Source organism: Dendrobium catenatum, unplaced genomic scaffold (genome assembly GCF_001605985.2).
Source record: "Dendrobium catenatum unplaced genomic scaffold, ASM160598v2 fragScaff_scaffold_837, whole genome shotgun sequence".
NCBI classification, from domain to species: domain Eukaryota; kingdom Viridiplantae; phylum Streptophyta; class Magnoliopsida; order Asparagales; family Orchidaceae; genus Dendrobium; species Dendrobium catenatum.
In genome coordinates this window covers 105,284-125,530 of record NW_021319299.1, presented here as the reverse complement: position 1 = coordinate 125,530, position 20,247 = coordinate 105,284, and the positions used below count along the sequence as shown (strand labels likewise).

The window sequence follows — 20,247 nt, the reverse complement described above, 5'->3', positions numbered from 1 at the left end:
CAATGTAATGCATGCAAATAGCAACTATCTTAACAAGCATTTAGTGGGAAAAGAGGGTCTGTGGCAATTGTTTAAAGCTTGCTAGATTAGGATATGTAAATTAGGAAAGGAGATATTAAATCCTAATCAATTATAAATAGATTTGAATGAGGTGTAAAGACTTTTCTAAAATAGACTTTTATATTAGGAAGTATTTTGAATTTCAAAATTATTGAATTTGAATTCAAATATAATCCTAAATATATTTAGTCCATATTAGGAAATAAATAAAAGAGGGGGAAATCCAAAAAGGGAGAGAAGGGGGAAGGTGGCCGGCGGCTAGAAGCTTAAGGCCGGTGGCCAAAGGAGCTCAGGTAAGGTTTTGGCCGTGGGGTTGAGAGGGGAGGAAGGGGCTCGGGTGGGTGCTGTGACCGTGGGATTGAGAGGGGAGGAAGGGAGGAGAAGCAAGAGCCACCGGTGGTGACTGTTAGGTACGATGGGTGGCCTCTCCTAGGCTCCACCAAGATCTCTAACTTTCTCGCTCTCAAGCTCTCTCAAAAGCTCCAAGAAGACAAGTGCAGGAAAATATCTCATAATCATTCATTAACTATGAAATAATAAGCAAAGGGCTATATATAGTCAAGTACAATGGTCTCAAAGAAATAAAAGACCAAATTGCCCTTTGGGCTCACACATGACACTTCCCACTAAAGTGGTACAAATGGAAGAACAAACATGACACAAAGCAAATAGGAAATACATAAATAATAAAATAACAGAAATGACTCAGAAATACAAAGACTCGATCGTGGCCGTAGATCGATGGCCACGCCTCTGATAGATTTCCATGATTTGATGTCCCCATCATTCTCCCGGGGTGGGAGAAAACTCGACTCAGTCGAGTAAGTATCTCTGGCACTCTCGTAGATCTCTAGTGCATCCGGATCAATCAACTGCAACTCCTCACGATCTAGCCACGTATCCTCTGACTCGGGCTTTCCTTTCCACCTAATCAAATACCTCATTCGCCCTCCTTCTCTTGTGGATATTATCTTATCACTTAAGATTGCCCCCACTTGCTCTGCCATGGGAAATTTGGGAATATCTGGTAGTGGAGGTAGGTTCGGGATCTCACAAGGTGGGTTCACACAAGGTTGTTTTAAAAGTGGATTTGGTGAGTTAAAATCAGGAGCTTCATATGCCACCATGTCTTCTATGTTAAAAGAGGGATTTATATTGGACTCTGCAGGAATATTTACTATATAGGCATTGTCGTTAATTTTCTTAAGTATTTTGAAATGACCAGCACTCTTTGCATGCAATTTCTTAACTGTTCCTGGTGGGAACTGTTTCGGACGAATCCATACCATCACGGAGTCACCAGCCTCAAAAGTTTTAAAATGTCATTTTAAATCTGCATGTAATTTATATTCATGATTATTCCTTTCAATTTGTTGTGCAATATCCTTATAAAGTTCATGCAAATGAGATGCAAATGTTGATGCAGTCTCAGAAATCCTATACCTAGAGCTCGTGGGTATCAGGTCTAACGGTTGTCTAGGTTTGAAACCGTATACAATTTCAGATGGACTAAGACCCGTGGTTCAGTTAATGAAATTATTATAAGAAAACTCAGCAGTAGGTAGAATGGAATACTAATCTCTAATGTGCTCACTAACCAGGGATCACAACAAATTAACCAGACACCTATTAACTACCTCGGTTTGACCATCCGTCTGTGGGTGAAAGGCAGTGAAAAATTGAAGTTTGGTGCCCATTTTCATCCACAGGGTTTTCCAAAAATAGCTAGTGAATTTTACATCCCTATCCGAGACAATGGTTTTGGGTAAACTATGTAAACGGACGACCTCATTAAAGTATAACTTCGCAATATGATAGGCATAGGATGTTTTAGAACATGGAATGAAATATGCCATTTTGGAAAACCGGTCAACTACCACACAAATGGCATCGTGCCTACTGAGTGTCTTGGGCAGCCCTAAGATAAAATACATACTAACATCCTACCACGGACAACTAGGGATAGATAGGGAGTGTAAAGACCAGTGTTCTGCTTATGTTGCTTGGCTAGTTGGCAGGTGTGACACCGACTGACCAGATGACCAACATCTCTCTTCAGGCTAGGCTAAAAGAAACGGTACTCCATGGCTTTGATAGTCTTGTCCCGTCCGAAGCGCCCAACAAGGCCTCCGTCATGGAGTTCTAAGACTAGAAATTCCCTAAGGGAGGTGCTCGAAATGCAAAGCCTCTGGGCTTTGAAGAGATAACCATTCTCCAATAGGAAATCATCCACAAGGCGCGTGCTGCCTATGGACAAGAGAGTGTAGATCTCTTAATTTGAAGTCGGGGCATTCCAAATAATCCCTCTTTATTTGGTCAAATCCCACGACTTCTGCTCTCATTTCAGTGGTGGTCATCATACGACGACTGAGAACATCGACAACTTTATTTTCAACTCCTGCCTTATGTCTAAGGGTGTACATGTATTCATGAAGGAACTCAACCCATCAACCATGGCGTGCATTCAACTTCTTTTGGGAGTTGGTATAACGCAGAGCTTCGTGATTCGAAAAAATGACGAACTCTTGTGGGAGAAAGTAGTGTCGCCAATAGCGAAGAGATTAGATCACAGCGTAGAACTCTTTGTCATACGTGGAATAATGCTGTCGAATATCATTCAACTTCTCAACTAAGTAAGCTATTTGGTGACCTTCTTAGGAGAGGACTCCTCCAATTCTGAGCCCCAAAGCGTCGCAAGTCACTTCAAAGACTTTGGAGAAATCAGGAAGTCGCATCACTGGAGCTTCCACCATCTTTTGTTTGATCTCATCAAAAGCTCGGGTGGCAGCCGGGGTCCAGTGGAAATCACCCTTCTTCAGGAAATCAGTGATAGGAGAAATAATAGTACTGAAGTTCCGAATGAATCTCCTATGGAAGGTGGCTAATCCATGGAAGCTGCGGACTTCCTAGATAGTCTGAGGGATAGGCCACTCTACAATGGCCCTCACCTTCTCTGGGTTTGCGGAAACCACTTGGGTTGAAATGATGAAACCCAGGAAAATGACGCGATCTACTAGGAAGGTGCTTTTCTTGGGATTGGCATATAATTGCTCCTTCCTTAAGACCCACAAACTTGCCTTAAGTGGTCTATGTGCTGCTTAATGGAGCGACTGTATATAAGAATGTCATCAAAGTAGATGACGATAAACTTTCCCATAAAAGGATGCAACACTTGAGTCATGATTTGCATAAATGTGCTAGGGGCGTTACTGAGCCCAGAAGGCATGACTAACCACTCATAGAGACCATTTTTGGTCTTGAAGGCAATTTTCCACTCATCCCCGTGTTGGATCCGGATCTAGTGGTACCCACATTTGAGATCAATTTTGGAGAATAGAATGGCTCCCGTCATCATGTCGAGCATGTCATCGAGCCTCAGAATAGGGAATTGATATTTGACGGTGATCTTATTGATAGCACAACTATCAACACACATTCTTCAAGATCCATCCTTCTTTGTTGTGAGAAGGGAAGGCACCAAGCAGGGACTAAGACTCTCCTTAATGAAGCCTCGCTGCAGTAACTCATTAACCTACTTCTTAAGCTCAGCATGTTCCATGGGGTTCATGCGATAGTGTGGCAGGTTTGGGAGGGAGGCTCTAGGGACAAAGTCTATAGCATGCTGAATGTCTCTAAGTGGAGGTCACTGATCTAGAAGATCATCGAGAAAGACATCAGCGTACTGTCCTAAAATAAGCTGCACCTCCTGAGGAATGGGCTCGTCAGATTCAGTGGGAATCTCACGGCCTACTAAGACAAATAGAGGGGCACCTTGAGCAATCTCAGCAGTCAGGACCTTGGCGCTGATAAGGTTCACGCCTTTGTTAGATTTGATAGGGTTGGATTTCGTGGCATCCATAACCCGGGGCTGCGATGGCAAAAGCTTGATCTTTTTGTCAGCATGTTCAAACACGCAGGTGTTCAAACGTGCAAAAATGTGGACAACGTTGTCGTAGAACCAGGGACGTCCTAATAAGATTTGTCCAACATTCATAGTCAACACATCGCACCAAACATTCTCCTTATAAGTGGTGAAGGAGATGGGCACGTGGCTTTGTTCCTTCACCTCCAAGGCAATGGAGTTGACCCAAGCTACCTTATACGGGTCAGGGTGAGGAACGACAGACAGACCTAACTGGGATACCATGCTGGAGGAAACATCATTTATGCAGCTACCATTATCCACTATGACTTTACAATTTTTATCTTTGATATTAGAGTAGGTATGGAAAATCAATGTCCTATGCCAGTCATCAGTGGGTGTCGGGTGGGATAGCGCACATCTCACCACACAGATGGGAGAGGTATCTAATTTATGAAGGCAATGGAGGACTGCAGTGTCATCGTTATCCTTAATGTATTCGCCTTCTTTCTCAACTTGGTGGATCTGAACAACCTCAGGCTTTAGATCATCCTCAGTAATCTCCTCGATGATCGAGACTTTATAAGGGATGGATCACTGAGAATCAATATGCATATACCCCTGGCATCGAAAGCACTTGGTCCCGGGAATGGACCAAGGGGCATCCGGGGTGGGAGGTTTACTTCTAAAATCATATCTAGGTGCAGGTGGACCCATGGGTGGTCGGGTCGTGCTCCCCGGAGTGGGTCGAGGAGTGTGTGGGGTGGAACTATCGGCTGATCGGTAAGAGGGTCTAAAATCATGTGAACGACTCGGGTGCTGAGATCGGGTCTAGCTCCTCTAGATCAAGCACTTTGCTGTAGGCATTTTCTAGTGTAGTGATGTTCCAGGAAAACAACTCGTTGTAGAGATCATCACGCAACCCGGTATGAAACATAGATAGGATCTATGCGAGGGTGGTAGAGGTCTTTCCTTTGCAGCGAATCAAGAAGTCATCAAACAAGGCGATGTACTCCTTCACTTGTTTGTTTCCTTGGGTCAGCCTATTCCACTTGTCCAATAGGCGGGGGAAGTACGCGAAGGAAAGTACTTCTATTTGAGTTCCCATTTCGTGGATGACCAGTCTACAATTGGGTAGTCATTCCTAGCTTCTCTAAGACTCTCTAAATTCGCCCAAAACTGACTCACCCTACCCGTTAGTTTCATCTCCACAAAGCTAACCTTCATAGCCTTAGATATGTCATACCACTTAAAGAAACTATCCATACCATTGACCCAGTCCAGGAAGAGCTGGGGATCGAGGGTGCCATCAAAGGTAGGAGCATCAACCTTAATGTTCTTCATAAGTGGTACATCAAGATCGTGGTCATGGTAGGTAGCTCGATGATTGGCATGGTGATGCCTCTTATCCAAATTAGGATCATGACGTGGATCATGTCTATGGTAGGGAGCTTGATGATTGGCCCGATGTGGCCTCTTATCTGGGTAGGTCTCATCCCTATACATAGAAGGTGGTCTAGATGGGGTGTAAGGAGTAGGGTGGTCTCTAACTCGCTCAAGTGTATCAAATCTCTTGGTGGTGTTCCTACGAAGTTCAGCTAGATCCGATTGGTTTTCCTTGAGTTGCTGGCTAATAGTGTTCATTTGGCTTACCAACAAGTCTAAGGTCCTTCCTAGTTGTTCCGAGTCCAATTGGAGGTTACTACGGGACTCCTAACAAGGCTAGGATGTAAAGTACAGCAAATTAAAATGAATACACTCACAAATATGATGCAAAATGGTAGGGAAAATAAATGGGGCAGCAACCTAACAATTTTTTAAATGCTAAATGCAAAGGTATGATGCAAAATAAAACTACCAAAAATCCTAAGACATGCAGGAGCATACCATGCTTTGATACTAGAAGATGCAGGACTATGTAAATGGAATGCACTTTAACTCATATGGATTTTGCACAATTTATGATTAGAATAATTTTATAACAAAATTATTAGCAAATCCAAACAATGAGTCAAAACAATTAATGGCTATCCGCTTAGGCTAAATCACAAAGTGAGAGTTTTAAAAAATTCCAAAATATATAAGAAAACAAAACAACGAATAGTAGTAGCTTTCAAAATAATCTCTAGTCTAACAATGGGAATAGGAAAGCATAGAGGTGCACTCAAATCCTACGATTACTAAGCTTAAGCAAGAGCAATGTGGAAGAGTCTGCCGTTACTGCAATCAAATCAAGAGAGTTTAGACTAAAAGATATAAGATTCCCGGGAGAAGAGAAACCTTCATCAAGGGTTGGTGGAGATCCTCCACTCGACGCCTTCGAAGTGCTCGTCAATGGCTTCAACCAAAGTATCAAGAATGTGCTCCAAGAAGTGTTCGACGGTGTGATCGATCCTTGGGTTCAAGTCGAAGAAAATTGATTGTAGGATGTCAGTGAAGCCGTCTAAATCCCAAGTTATGTCGTATTCAGTTTCCAGATCCGCCATTCATGGATGATGGAAGATAAGATCCCTTAGTACTTGATACGTCTCTTGAGAAAGCAACAAAGAGAAAGAATTTTCCTTAAAAGGGGAGGGAGAGCACGCTCCAAACCTCTTTCTCCTAAAATCTAAAAGCAGTTTCAGATTTCAAACAAAAATTTGAGAGGAATTTTCAAATTTATGTGGACTAGATTGTAGAGAAATTGGAGGAAATAATCTGGCCTTAACTGTGGAGAGAAAGCTGAGAGTAATTTCCAATTCAATGGCTCTTGACTTGGGGAGCTATCTAGAGTAAATAGGAGAGAGGAGGGAGGCAGTGGAGCAAGAGAGAAAGCAATGATTTAATTCCAAAAAGGGGAAGCAGGATTTGGAAAGGAATTAATGGAGGTGGGGCCTTGAGATTTTCGGCCAAGGAAAAATCTCAAATTTTGGGAATATTTCCAAAGAGCTGGCTTGGCTGTTAGGAAAGATTTCCTATTCTAAATTCGAATAGTGGCCGGCAGCATTTAGTGGGAAAAGAGGGCTTGTGGCAATTGTTTAAAGCTTGCTAGATTAGGATATGTAAATTAGGAAAGGAGATCTTAAATCCTAATCAATTATAAATAGATTTGAATGAGGTGTAACGACTTTCCTAAAATAGACTTTTATATTAGGAAGTATTTTGAATTACAAACTAATTTAATTTGAATTCAAATATAATCCTAAATATATTTAGCCCATATTAGGAAATAAATAAAAGAGGGGGAAATCCAAAAAGGGGGAGAAGGGGAAGGTGGCCGGCGGCTAGAAGCTTTAGGCCGGCGACCAAGGGAGCTCGGGTAAGGTTTTGGCCGTGGGGTTGAGAGGGGAGGAAGGAGCTCGGGTGGGGGCTGTGACCGTGGGATTGAGAGGGGAGGCAGGGAGGAGAACCAAGAGCCACCGGTGGTGACTGTTGGGTATGATAGGTAGCCTCTCCTAGGCTCCACCAAGATCTCTAACTCTCTCGCTCTCAAGCTCTCTGAAAAGCTACAAGAAGTCAAGTGCAGGAAAATATCTCATAATCATTCATTAACTATGAAATAATAAGCAAAGGGCTATATATAGCCAAGTACATTGGACTCAAAGAAATAAAAGACCAAATTGCCCTTTGGGCTCACACATGACACTTCCCACTAAAGGGGTACAAACGGAAGAACAAACATGACTCAAAGCAAATTGAAATTACATAAATAATAAAATAACATAAATGACTCAGAAATACAAAGACTCGATCGTGGCAGTAGATCGGCGGCCACGCCTCTTATAGACCTTCCATGATCTGATGTCACCATCAAAATGTTAGTTCATTGCATGAATTATGAATCATATGCATGAAGAAGCAAATTAGGAGCGACAAATAAAGCTACTGCATAAGCATGAAATCAACATAAATTTCTCATTTTCATTCTTGTATTGTTGATTGTCAATACATTTGAAATCTCATGTCATGCTTGTAGGCTTTAATTCCTTTGTATCATCATCCACTCAATAATGGTTCGCTAACCAATTCTCCATTATTAAAGGTCAAGAATTTTTTTTTATAATCTTGATAAAGGTTGGCAAACTATCCAGCATCAAGTGCTAGAAATTTTTTTTGTTCATTTTTTCCTGATAAAGGTTTGGCTAACAAACTCTCCAGTATTACGAATCATTATTTCTGCCTATGTCATCAAAGTCAATCCAGCTAACTCATATGATATGGCCTTTCTTAGGATCCTTGAAATTCATTCTCATTCTTTTATTTTTTTCTCATTTATTGGCATTGATATAAACATTTATTAATCATTTCATGATGTTTTATATTGATATATGTATAATCCTTATTTTATGCCTCATATATCATTAAAAAAGTCCTATATTTTAAATAAATGTTTTTAAATTTGAAAATAAGTAAATTCATGATCATGCATGTGTTGATATGTTTTTTCGCATCCACCTAACCTCGATCGAGCTGATTCGAGCCCGACTGGGCTTGATTGCTCTTGATCCACTTGATCGAGCATCATCGAACACAAATTAACCTAAATTGAGTCTTAATTAAATCAAATTAAACTCAATTAAATCAAATTAAAATCAAATCTACCAAGATAGATCCAAATTGGTCCAAATCAAACCCAAATCAACGTCGTTGAGCCTCGTTGAAGAAAATTCAACCAATTTGGCACCGATTCAAGTCCAATTTTGTAAAATTTAGTAGATCAGACCCAATTGAATCTAAATCAACTCAAATTGGTCCAATTTAGGTCAAATTTGGACCAAATTTCAGCCCAATTAACCCAATTCATATTCAATTTAATCCCAAATAGGTTAAATTGAATTTTTGGCCTTTTCTAATCAATTCCCTAAATGAGGAAATCAGTTCCAACTGCTATAATTCAAATATTGACTGCTACATGGACTTTTCTTTCCGAGTTTTGCAACATAAGATCAGGATATCACATTAGAAAATCTTATCTAGTGAATCAAGTCTCATTTTGAGTATGGAGAGAATGTGAGAGGGAGGATAGAAATAACTGAGTTTGGTCTACCTTGCCTCTGTGTGTCCGCTTGGGCAAATTATTGGGTCAGGTGACCGAACGCAGAGATAGGTCCGGATATTAATAAAATATTATTTTAAAATTAGCTCAAGTAAAGTGCAACTAAAGCGCAACTAAAGCGCAGGTAAAGCGCAACTAAAGCGCAAGTCAAAAAGAGCAACTAAAGCGCAACCAAAGCGCAACTAAAGCGCAAGTCAAAAAGCGCAACTAAAGCGCAAGGTGACGTGGCAAATTTTTATTGGATGTCCGAACTTATTTTCTGCCTCTGGTCACCTGACCCAATAATTTGCCGTCTGCTTGAGAAAGAAGAGACAAGAAGAGCGGTAGGCCTGTTCCGGACAAGAGAGGAGCAAACCAAGTTCGGCGTGTGGTTTTAACTATGTACGTACCTTCATTCGGCCGAATGGGAGAGAAGGTCAGGGCCTCTTGTTCAATTCGACTTGGTCATGTACGGCTGGGACTCTATACCCAGCTTCTATGTGTGGGACTAAAGAAAATGGAAAGGATGGGTGGCCTTGATTCGTGCATTCCTTGCCTGATCAACTTACCTAGGAGTCTCTTTCACTTTGCCTTAGGTAAACATAAACGATGTCCGAGACTCATGTAAGTAGAGGGAGGAACTTTTCCTGCTGTCTTCTTCTCTTGCTTCAATTGAGAAGTAGAAGTTCTCTTTACTGTTGTTTCACTATGTCACGTGAAAGGATGTAGAGTGGGGAGATTGTGAAGGAGTTTGGAGGCCGATCATTTGCTGTAGCAACTTCCTCTTACTCTTGCATCGACCCTGGCAAGCTCGTGACAGCAGCGACGATGTTTGGAGTAGCATGGACTGTAGACTTCTTTCTACATCCTCCCTCAATCTTGCCTTTTCAAGGCTAGTGGATAGTGGGTTGCATCATGACTACCTAGCGAGGTAAAGTTCTTCAAATTTATCAAAATACCTAGGTCTCCAAGTCAATTTTAGTGTGGTTGACACTCCAAAAGCCTTAGGAACCTAGAAAATCCTTGTATTTAATTTAATAAATCCAAAGAAAATCTAATGTCCGTTGTTCTCTTAGTAAAGATTTGGAAATTTGGCGATTTCCCATAATTGGCTCTCATGTGAGAGCCAAAAGAGGATGGCGATGAGGCTCAGGCCTTTCGATCAATGTCCAATGCATCTATCTTGCATGTAACACATTCATATTGTGTCTAATCCGTCGCATACAACAAAACTAGGCTTTGTAGCCATCACATTTGATTTGGTGGCGAAGCACTTGATCGAACCAATTGCATTAGATCTTGAGTTTCGATTACATCAAAATTAATCCAAGGGAAGGTTGTAAGCCTTTTTGCTAGGCTCTTCACTTTCCAAAATTTGTGAATTATGTTCAATCTAATTTTTGATGTTTGTGAACATAATCCATTGGTGTGCTCTAAGCCTTTAAAGGTTAATGAGCCATGCCTCACCCTACCTTGAATTTATTTTCAACATATTTCAGAAGTATTCAAATTGGAGTGATGTAAGAAAATTGTCATGAAACATGTGGACTTGCATTAGCGAAGAGATTGTGAATGTTTCTAAAGCTTTGTTGAAATTTGGAAATGCATTTGACATTGTTTGAAAGAATACACTAGTAGTTCATTGTAGGATTTTACTTGAATCGCCAGTGATTCATTTTTGTAAATCCTAGGATGAGCATAACTAATCAAACTTATTCTGGGTTTGTTGAAAAGCTTGTAGTAAGAAAATGACAAGTGACCAATTGCTCTATTGTCTAAGATCCTTAAATTTGGAAATCATCCTTATGCTTTTAATGAATCAAAATCTTGTTTCATAGTTCTCTTATTATGATCATCAAAATTTCCAAGTTTGTAAAATTCCTAAATATGCTCATTTAACTCTAAGTATTTGTAAAATTAATTTGGAATGTTTTGTCGGGCCCCCAAAGGTCCATGACTAAATACTCCATCATAATTTAGAAGTTATCTAAGCTTATTTTGTTCAATTTACAAATCGCCATGTTTATGTGTTATAGTGCACAAAGCAATAGACAAAACTTTAAAAGATTGTAACTTCAATAAGCTTTAGGAGTTGATCTTCAAAGCTTTAGAAGTCAATCTACAAATTTCTTAATCACGACAAAATTGATTTAGAAACCTCTCCAAAACTTTAGGAGTCCATCTTCCATCTTCAAATGAATCCAAAACATTCAAAGAAGATTATGAGCTCTCTTTCAAAATGTATCTCTCTCACATGTATAATATTTGATGCCTCCCTAAGGCTTTATATATCTATTCATGAATCGTTGGAGCTTGGAACCATATTTTAAGTCATCTCATTTTTTTGTTGAAACATAAACTCAACAAATAAGCATGCACATCCTTTTTATACATGATGTTTCGAACATTCTCAAGACTCCAAATGATGCATTGCATGACTCTTAGCCTCCCTTATGAGCTTCCACCAACCAACCAACCCTCTTCACATATGATGACTTGGAACTCTCCAAAATTACATGAAGATTTTGGAGCTTAGAGCCAAATTCTAAGCTTATTCCTTCATTTGTTGAGACACAAGATCAACAAATGAACATCCTGTTTAGGCATAAGATTTTAATCTTAGCCTATCACATTTGCCAAGCCTAACTTAAGTAGTTGATCATGCATTATTGAGTACAAAACTCAAAAATTACCTCATGATTTGCAGCTTCAAAACTATAAGTCATATCTCTCTTATGCATGATGTTTGTGTTACAAATCTTGACCCAAATACTATGATTTTGATGATAATAAGTATTATTATTTCTTTACTAATTCTATTATTGCATATCCATTTTGTTTTCCCTGTTTAGCAATCTTTCAGGTCCACAAGTTTACTTGCAATGCAAATCAGCTCAAGATCGGGTAGACTAGGGTTGAGTCTATCTGTAATTTCAATTTCAATATACTTTTACCTTTCTGGAGTCAAGTCATGTATATGGTGGACCTCAAGCTAAGTAACCTTGCACACATTCAGTCAAGAGGGTGAGTTAGTGAGTTAGAAGAAAAATAATTTTTTGAACTAATCGTACAGTATGATGAAAATCATACTGGATGATTAGTTATACATAAAAACCTCATTAGGGCATCCTTTGTTAAGTAAGATTGATTAATTAATCGTACTGGATGATTCAGATTGTATAGGATGATCTGTTATAAGAATGAAAAACAATCGTCAATCACAATTTAGGCACTATTTTTGTCTTCAAATTTTGTTCTAATCGTACAGTACAATCTATATTGTAATAGAAGATTTGTGTTAATCATGCCTAAATTAATCCTATGATTAAGTGTATGATTATGGTTAAATTGTTCAATCAGATCATCTTGACGATTTGGACGATCATATGTGATGACCCGATTGCTGCATGAGATGATATTTAAATCGCCGCCCATTCTCCATGACGAAAACTATAAAATTTTCACTAATCGTATAGGACGATCACCAAGCTTCATACAGTACGGCCCGATCATTACATGAGACGATAATTGAAACGCCTGCCATCGTATTGGATGATCAGTGAAATATCTTGAACTAATCGTACAATCAATTGGAGGATTGTATAAGACGATCCATTCAAACTATTGAGCTAATCATCTAGACCAATGCATTCGTACTGGCTGAATATGTAATTACGTACTAATCGTAAAGGATGATCTCACAATTTTACTGGACGATTGGGAGAGCCATATTGAAAAATAGGGCTTCTTTGGAGGCTCTCTAATTTAAACCCTCATATTGTCCTTGTATCAATCTTTTGTTGTTGTCTTGTTCTGAGAGAGAGCTTAGAGAAGGAAGAGAGAGCTTTGAGAGAGAGATTTTTGTGAGGGGGAATTGTGAGGGATTCCCAAAGGTTACTTCAAGCAAGGTTTCCATCGTCTTCTTCAAGCTGCTTTCCTAATTCCTTGGTGGCTTTTGTTAAGAGAGTTGCTATGTACATGGTTTACATTCTTGCAACTTGTATAGTTTTAATGATTTCAATTTATGTGTAGTTGTCTCCTAACACTTTTTGAAAGATTTGTTTTTGCTCTTGTGTGTACTAACATTTCAGAAAAATCAAAATTCAGACTACGAAGACTTCAAATCAAATTCAGCATGAGATACTTTGTGTATTTAAAGCTTGTATTTTTCTTTGAATTAAGTTTGAGAGGGAGTGATTGTAATTGAGTGAATAAACACACACACTTAAGGAGATCTTGAAAATTTTGTATTGATCGTACAAGACGAGCATAGTTCGTACGGGACGATCAGGTCAGTTATCTCCTTATAAGAGCAATGGAACGAACGAGAATTGAAGAAAATATTTCTAAGTCCTGATTGTCCAGGACAAAGTGTATTCATCCCAGGATGAAATGTTCTCTGGAAAATTTTTGTTCAAATGAAATTTATATTTGTTCCAGGACGAGTTTCTCTCTGGAGTATTTTTGTCTAGGACGAAGTGTATTCGTCCCGGGAAGAAATCTCCTCTGGAGAATTTTCGTTCAGATGAAATTTGTAATCGTGCCAGGATAAGTTGTTCTATGGAAAAATTTTGTCTGAACGAACCCATATTCGTCCTAGGACGAAGTGAACCGACTCTAAAATTTTAGTGACGTTCTATAGTTTTTGGGAACCGACCTATGGAATAACCGTTTGTACCGGACGAACCTAGTTCATATGGGATGATGTGTGTGTACGAAGTCATTTCGTACATATATACATTAGGTTCGTTTCCAACGTATTTAAGTAAAATTGTCCAGGACGATCCACGATCGTACAGGACGATCCAATGCATATTGACTTGAAAATTTTCAGATTTTGGACGGTTTTTTATGTCTTTCCTATAAATAGTCCAATCCAAACTGCCACTTAATCTTTTTGCCTACTGATCTTCGTGCCTATTAAAAGAAGAGTCAATGAGAGAGTGTAAGAGAGTGTTTGAAGGAGGATTTTTACTACTGGAGCATGAAGGCTTCACTTGGTATTCAAAGGTAAGAATCTTTACTTTTGATTTGTGTTTACTTCACTCTTTTCTTTCTTCCTTCTTTATTATGAAGAAGATCTGTCAAGGAGATTCGGTTCTCTGCCGACACTTGGAGAGTGTGAACAGCCGAAGGATTCTTTGCCCACACTAAGAGAGTATAAAAGGATGACGGTTCTCTACCGACACTTGGAGAGTGTGAACAGTTGAAGGGTTCTCTGCCCACACAAGGACAGTGTGAAAGGATGAAGGGTTCTCTGCCCACACTAGGAGAGTGTGAAAGGACAAAGGGTTCTCTGCCCACACTAGGAGAGTATGAAAGGATGAAAGATTCTCTGCCTACACTAGGAGAGTGTGAAAGGATGAAGGATTCTCTTCAAACACTAGGAAGAGTGTAAAAGGACGACGGTTCTCTGCCGCACCGGGTAGTGGTGGAAGAGAGTTTAGTAAAGGCTTCTCCGCCTTGTTGTGGGTGCAAAAGGAGAGTCACTAGTGGTATTAGTGCAATACTCGGAGGGTTCCTCAGGGGAGTGGATGTAGGTCTGGTTTTGACCAAACCACTATAAATCTCGTGTCTTTATTTTTCTGCTGTTTTTTATTTTTGTGTTTTTACTTTTAAAATTGTGGTTGAAAAACATTTTCTAGAAAAATTCACAAAAGTTTTATTTTCATTTCCTAATTTAAAAAGAGGGTTATTTTTTTTTTAATTACCAATTCACCCCCCCCCCCCCCCCGTTAGCCGTGGGACATAAGCTTAAGTTTAACAGCCTAATTCATAGTGAACGAGTTTCAACAGCTTTGGGGAGACTTTCATCAACATCAGATCTAGGTTGTCTGCCTTCATCAATAGGGTGAAAAAAGATAGCAAGGTTCTCTGCCTACTCTAGAGAAGAGTAAAATGATCTCTAGGTTCTCTGCCTACTCCAGGAGGGAGTAAAAGAATTTCCAAGTTCTCTGCCTACTCTAGAAGGGAGTAAAAAGTTTCAAGGTACTCTGCCTCATCGGGTTGGTGGAAAGATTTTGTAAGGTCTTCTTCGCCTTGCTGTGGCGGCAAAAGAGAGACTACTTTTACTGCAATGCCTGGAAAGGAGGTTTTAGGGGAGTGAAAATTCCTACTTTCACTTTAATCATGTTGAGTGAATCAACCCAAATCAATCTATTTGTTGAGCCAAATTCATTAAGTAATTTCATCCCAAAAATAGGAATCAAAGTCCCATCGCCACTTTATCCTTCCAACCCAAGTTGGAAGGGTGAATTCCTCTCTCTGAACATCCAAAATTTCAATGAAAATCCATGATGACTTGTTGTGCAAATCTATATGCTACCTCCTTGTATTTTCCCAACACAAATTGGGTAAATAATCACCTTTCTTTAAACACCAATGTATTAAAAAAAAAACCCCTCCAATTTGCAATCTTTAAATTGTTTTTTCTTCTTCATTTTTTACAAGCCAAGATTGTAGAAAAACATCCAAATTCTCCTTCATTTGCCTAACCCTAAATTGGGCAATTGAATAGATCTCTTTAAAAACCAAATGTTCAAAGAATGTTCATGAATTTTTAATGCATAAGTTACATTTTCTCGTTCTATCTTCAACAAGGCTAAAAGATGTAAAAAATTTCTCATTTGCCTAGCCTCAAATTAGGCAAATGAACACTTCTCTTTGAACATCAAATGTTCAAAGAGTATTCATGAATTTGCAATCCCTAATTTGCATTTTCTCCTCCCTTTCCTCAAAATGAAAAATTGTAGGAAACCTCATAGCTTCCTAAGATTAAAAGACATAGGAAATTCTCTAACACCCTTCCTTGGTGAATTTCCTAAACTGAAATAAAAGTTTCCAAAAAGACTTTTGGAGAGTTTAGGACGGCATTGGCGAAGCATGGGAAATAAAGATCCTATTTCTCCTTCATTCTCTTACCCAAGTTGGATGGATGAACATTTTATGGATGCCCAAGAGTCCAAAGAATCATTCATGGTGATTTGTAACCAAACTTACATATCATTATCCTATGTTTTCTTTACCTACATTTAGCAAACTAAACTTTCATAATTGAAAACCAAATTCAATGGTTTTTCATTTCATTTTCTTAGGCTAATTGAGCAAATGCAGCCCTTCTTTGAATACAAAAATTTAAGGAGACATTCTCTTGATTTGTAGCCTAAAAGCTACAAGTCCTCCCTTATTTCTATGGGCTCCAAAAATCTTAGAAGACTTCTGACGTTAGCTTAAAAGCTATATATATCTTCTCTTTTTTCTCCAACCTCAAAGTTGTAGGGGATTTACATCTCTTGAACTCCAAATGTTGAAGAGAATTCTCCACCCCTTAACTCTAAAGCTTAGGGAACTTCCACTTCATCTACTTGATCCCCAAATCAAGTAGGTGACCTCTTCACTTATACCTAAACTCTAAGTAAACCTTTCACTTAACATAACAAGTTATCTTTTTTTGCTTTCATGATATTTAAATTACATAACTTTTAGATGTCTTTTAGGAGCTTCAAATTATTGGAGTTCATCTTATGCTATTAGATGAATTTTATAAAGTCCTGAGTCAAATCCTTACACATGCCTACCTTACCCGATTAGGTAGACACTTCTCTTATCCAAACACTAAGAGAACTCTTAAAAGTCTCTAAAATTGGTTAAGTTTTCTTTGATACAATGATCAATCTACAATGATCAATCATTCCACTCTAAAAGGTGGGATGTATATATTATTGTATCTTAGGACTTTATTAGTAGCATGGTTGCCTCGAAATAAATACTAACTACTTTATGGGCTCTTCATAACCCTCCTAAATATGAAATATTTAAAAGCCTAAAATCTTTAAGTCATATACAACTTAAAGTGATATCATTCATGGATTAAGATTAAACATCTTCATTCTTTAATAAAACAAAACATCCCTTATTGTGATATACCACATAGCCTACACAACTCCCAAGCTACTAAGATTAAGATTTTTCTTTCCTCTGCGTATACGGTTCATGCTTTTGTGTGATTGCTCTTTTGATTGTCTGTATTGTGCGCACTTGCCCATATGTGATTAGCATAGATATAAATATTTTCTTGCAGGTGGTTATGTCTAACAGGGGGAGCAATAAATAATAAATAAAATACTTGCTAATAGGTGCTGCTTAAAACCCCCCAAGGAGGTATGACCAATAGGATAAAAGTAGGGGCTTAACACTTTAAGTGCTTAATGATTTTGGCAGGTTTTTGTGTTTTCTTTTTTAAAATGTATTTGATTAGACTTAGGCTCTGCATTTGAGCTTGTGGGGTATATAGCTAAAGGAAAGGTAGATCAAGAGGATGAGCCTACCAAAGGTGAATTCCAAGAACTGCCAAAAGCTAATGCTTGAAGACCCCCAAGTCTATAATAAATTTGTTGGGTTGTATAATAGTAACCACTCAGCTGCCAAATTTGATTTTAATAATTTAGACATTTACACTTTTCCATGGTTGATTTTATATACAAAAGCATGTGTTGATTGTTTATTTGATTGTGAAATAGAAATACATGATTTTTTCTAGGTTTCTTTTTCTGCTTTGCTTGTGGGTGGCGTGGACATGTTTGATGTAGGAGGCACTTAGGACAAAATTACAATTTCTACTCATTAAAATATAAATAATCTAAAATCAACCTTAGGCTTCATGTTTTTCTGATGAAAAATTATATTGCTCTTTTCAAGGAGTCACGTTTTCAAATTTTGAAAATAATTTTGCATAACCTAGTGTGTCACATATAGAAAACCCTCATTTAAAAACTAGATAACAAAAATTTATATTTTTTGTGAGTTAATTTTATGCATACCTATCTTGCCAGGCGTCTTAGCCTCAAAGCCAAATTATAAGCCCTATTCTCTAAATAAAATAACTTTTCCTACTATTTATATATATTTAGACCGGATTTCATGGTTTTAAAAATATTCCGGTGAGTTTAGCTGGTTGCCTTTTCCAGGCAGAGTAATAAATTTAGAGGTCGAGTTGGCTAAGCATCAGGGGAGATGTAGTTTATAAGTCCCTTTATTGATATCCCAAAATCTAATTTGGAAGAATTATTCATTTATCTTTTAATAAACAACAATAAACAACAACCAGGGTTATCTAATATTATTTATGAGTAATTAACGGTATAACAAATTCTATAATTTAAAACATCAATATATACATCTATATTCAATCACAAAAATCATATACACTACTCAAGATCTATACAATCAAATCATAACTTCTATGTCCTTAGTACAAAAAAAAAATAGAACAAAAAATCTGAAAAATCCGGACCAGTCTCACAATCCTGCTCCTCTGTCTTGACATGAAATTATTTAACTACATATAACGAGCTTAAAAAACCTATCATGTAACCAAAACCTACAACTGGATTCAAAACACAGAAATGATAAATATGCATGTCAATAATGAAATCATAGCAGTTATATTCATATGATTATTAAATTAATGCATAAATAGAAAAATTCACATGTAGTAGTAGTAGATCTATAACCAGTAAAACACTATATTATGAAAGCTAGTAGAGTAGTAAACCAGTACGAGTGCCAAATCTAAAAAATAATCTTCGTAACTGTAATAACCAATTAAGAATGAAATTGGATAAAGTTTCAAATTAAAGCATCAATAAAGACAATTGAAATCAAATTAATGAAGTAAAATCATACAAAAGTATCCATACTATCTATGTATTATATATCACGTGCTTAATATATCATATGCATAACATCAGTCCAATGAATTAGTAGTATCAAATAGTATCAATATCCATATAAGTAATAATAATAATCTAGTGCACAATAGTAGTAGAATAATGCAATAACAATAAATTTATGTAGGAAAAATAAATTCGTACAACAATAAAAACAGGCATAAAAAACATGCATTTCAGTAATCACACTAAACAAGTAAGAAGTCTTGTCTATCATGGTGTTTTTCAATATTGTTTAAGTATCAGTAAACCGTTGATTTAGTAAATAGAGTCGTCACTCTTTGCCTGTCGGCATAATAATCATCTCCTTATAACTCCCAATAAGTATCATGTGAATCAGTATAGGATAACACCAAACCACAGTACTTAAAAGAAAGCCTAACGGCCCACTATCTTGTACAAGTGAATCAGTCTCCAACCAATGGGTCAACCCGTATTTATTTATCATTTACACAGTATTATTTTAGTACTATAACAATAATTTTAATCATAAACCCACATTCATTTTTAATGTATTGCAACAAATAAACCATAATTGAATTTCATTTAGAAAATGCCCAAAATGTCATAATGGTAGATAATAACGAATTCTATTAGGCAAAAATGTACATTTTTCAGAAAATTACCAAAATACATGAATTGTATAAAATGATGTTTTAAGACTTTTATTGTATTACACTACTATTTTTAGACATCAAAATAAATTTTTAGGTAGACAAAAATTTTTGTATTTTCGAAATCACATAGTGACAAATCTCAAATAAGTACTCAAAATACTCTTAATCATGATCTTTATAACATACAAAAAAGTAACGTGATAAAAATTTTGCCAATGGAAAGTTATTCACGTTTTTCGATAGCGAAAATATAAATATGATAAAAAAATATCAAAAATACAAAATCTTTAAAATAAAAAATAGGGTAAATGTTCCTTACAGTATGACTAGTAAATCTCCCAACTGGCCAGACTGACGAAAATCGTTCTACACCTTCCAAATATCAAATTTCTTCTCTCTAAGCTTTTCTCTTAGAATTCCTCAAATCATCTCTCTGTTTGTCGAATGAGAAGGGAAAAAGGTTTTAAAATCATTTCAAGTGCCTTAGGATATTTTTAATAAAATAATATTTTAATATTATATTATTAATTTAATTAATTTCCTTAGTATAAAATTCAAATAAATTATTTTAAGACTTTAAAAATTCTAGAAAATATTCATAAAATAAAACATATTATTAAAAAAATATCATAAAAATTGATTTGCAAAAAGGATACCCGGCGATCCCAAAATCCTCACTTGTACCAACATGTACAAAATTCTGAAAGATTTTCACCGGTATCCAAAAATTTCAAAAAAGTTTATGTAAAGTAAAATACCACAATAAAAATACTATGGCAAAGGCAAATTGAGATTTGGAGTTATAATGATTTTTAAAAAATTTGCATAGTTAAAATATGAGTTATTACAATCTACCCACGTTAAAAAAATGTCGTCTCTGATATTTCCCTTGAGGATTTCGGAAAAAAAAATCAATACAAATAAAATTTGTAAAATGAAAATTCAAATAAAATCAAAATCAACTAA

At 37.1% G+C, this 20,247-nt stretch overlaps 1 protein-coding gene across 1 annotated transcript in view; it reads left to right on the top strand.

Annotated features, from left to right (window-relative positions):
• The window catches only part of LOC114580149 (probable RNA-dependent RNA polymerase 3), a 30,345-nt gene extending 12,290 nt beyond the window's left edge, over window positions 1-18,055 (top strand). The window contains exon 5 of the mRNA XM_028696738.1: window positions 17,017-18,055. Within this exon, the coding sequence (XP_028552571.1) occupies window positions 17,017-17,056 (40 nt within the window). The 3' untranslated portion in view covers window positions 17,057-18,055. The remainder of the gene's footprint in view (window positions 1-17,016) is intronic.
• Window positions 18,056-20,247: the final 2,192 nt, after the last annotated feature.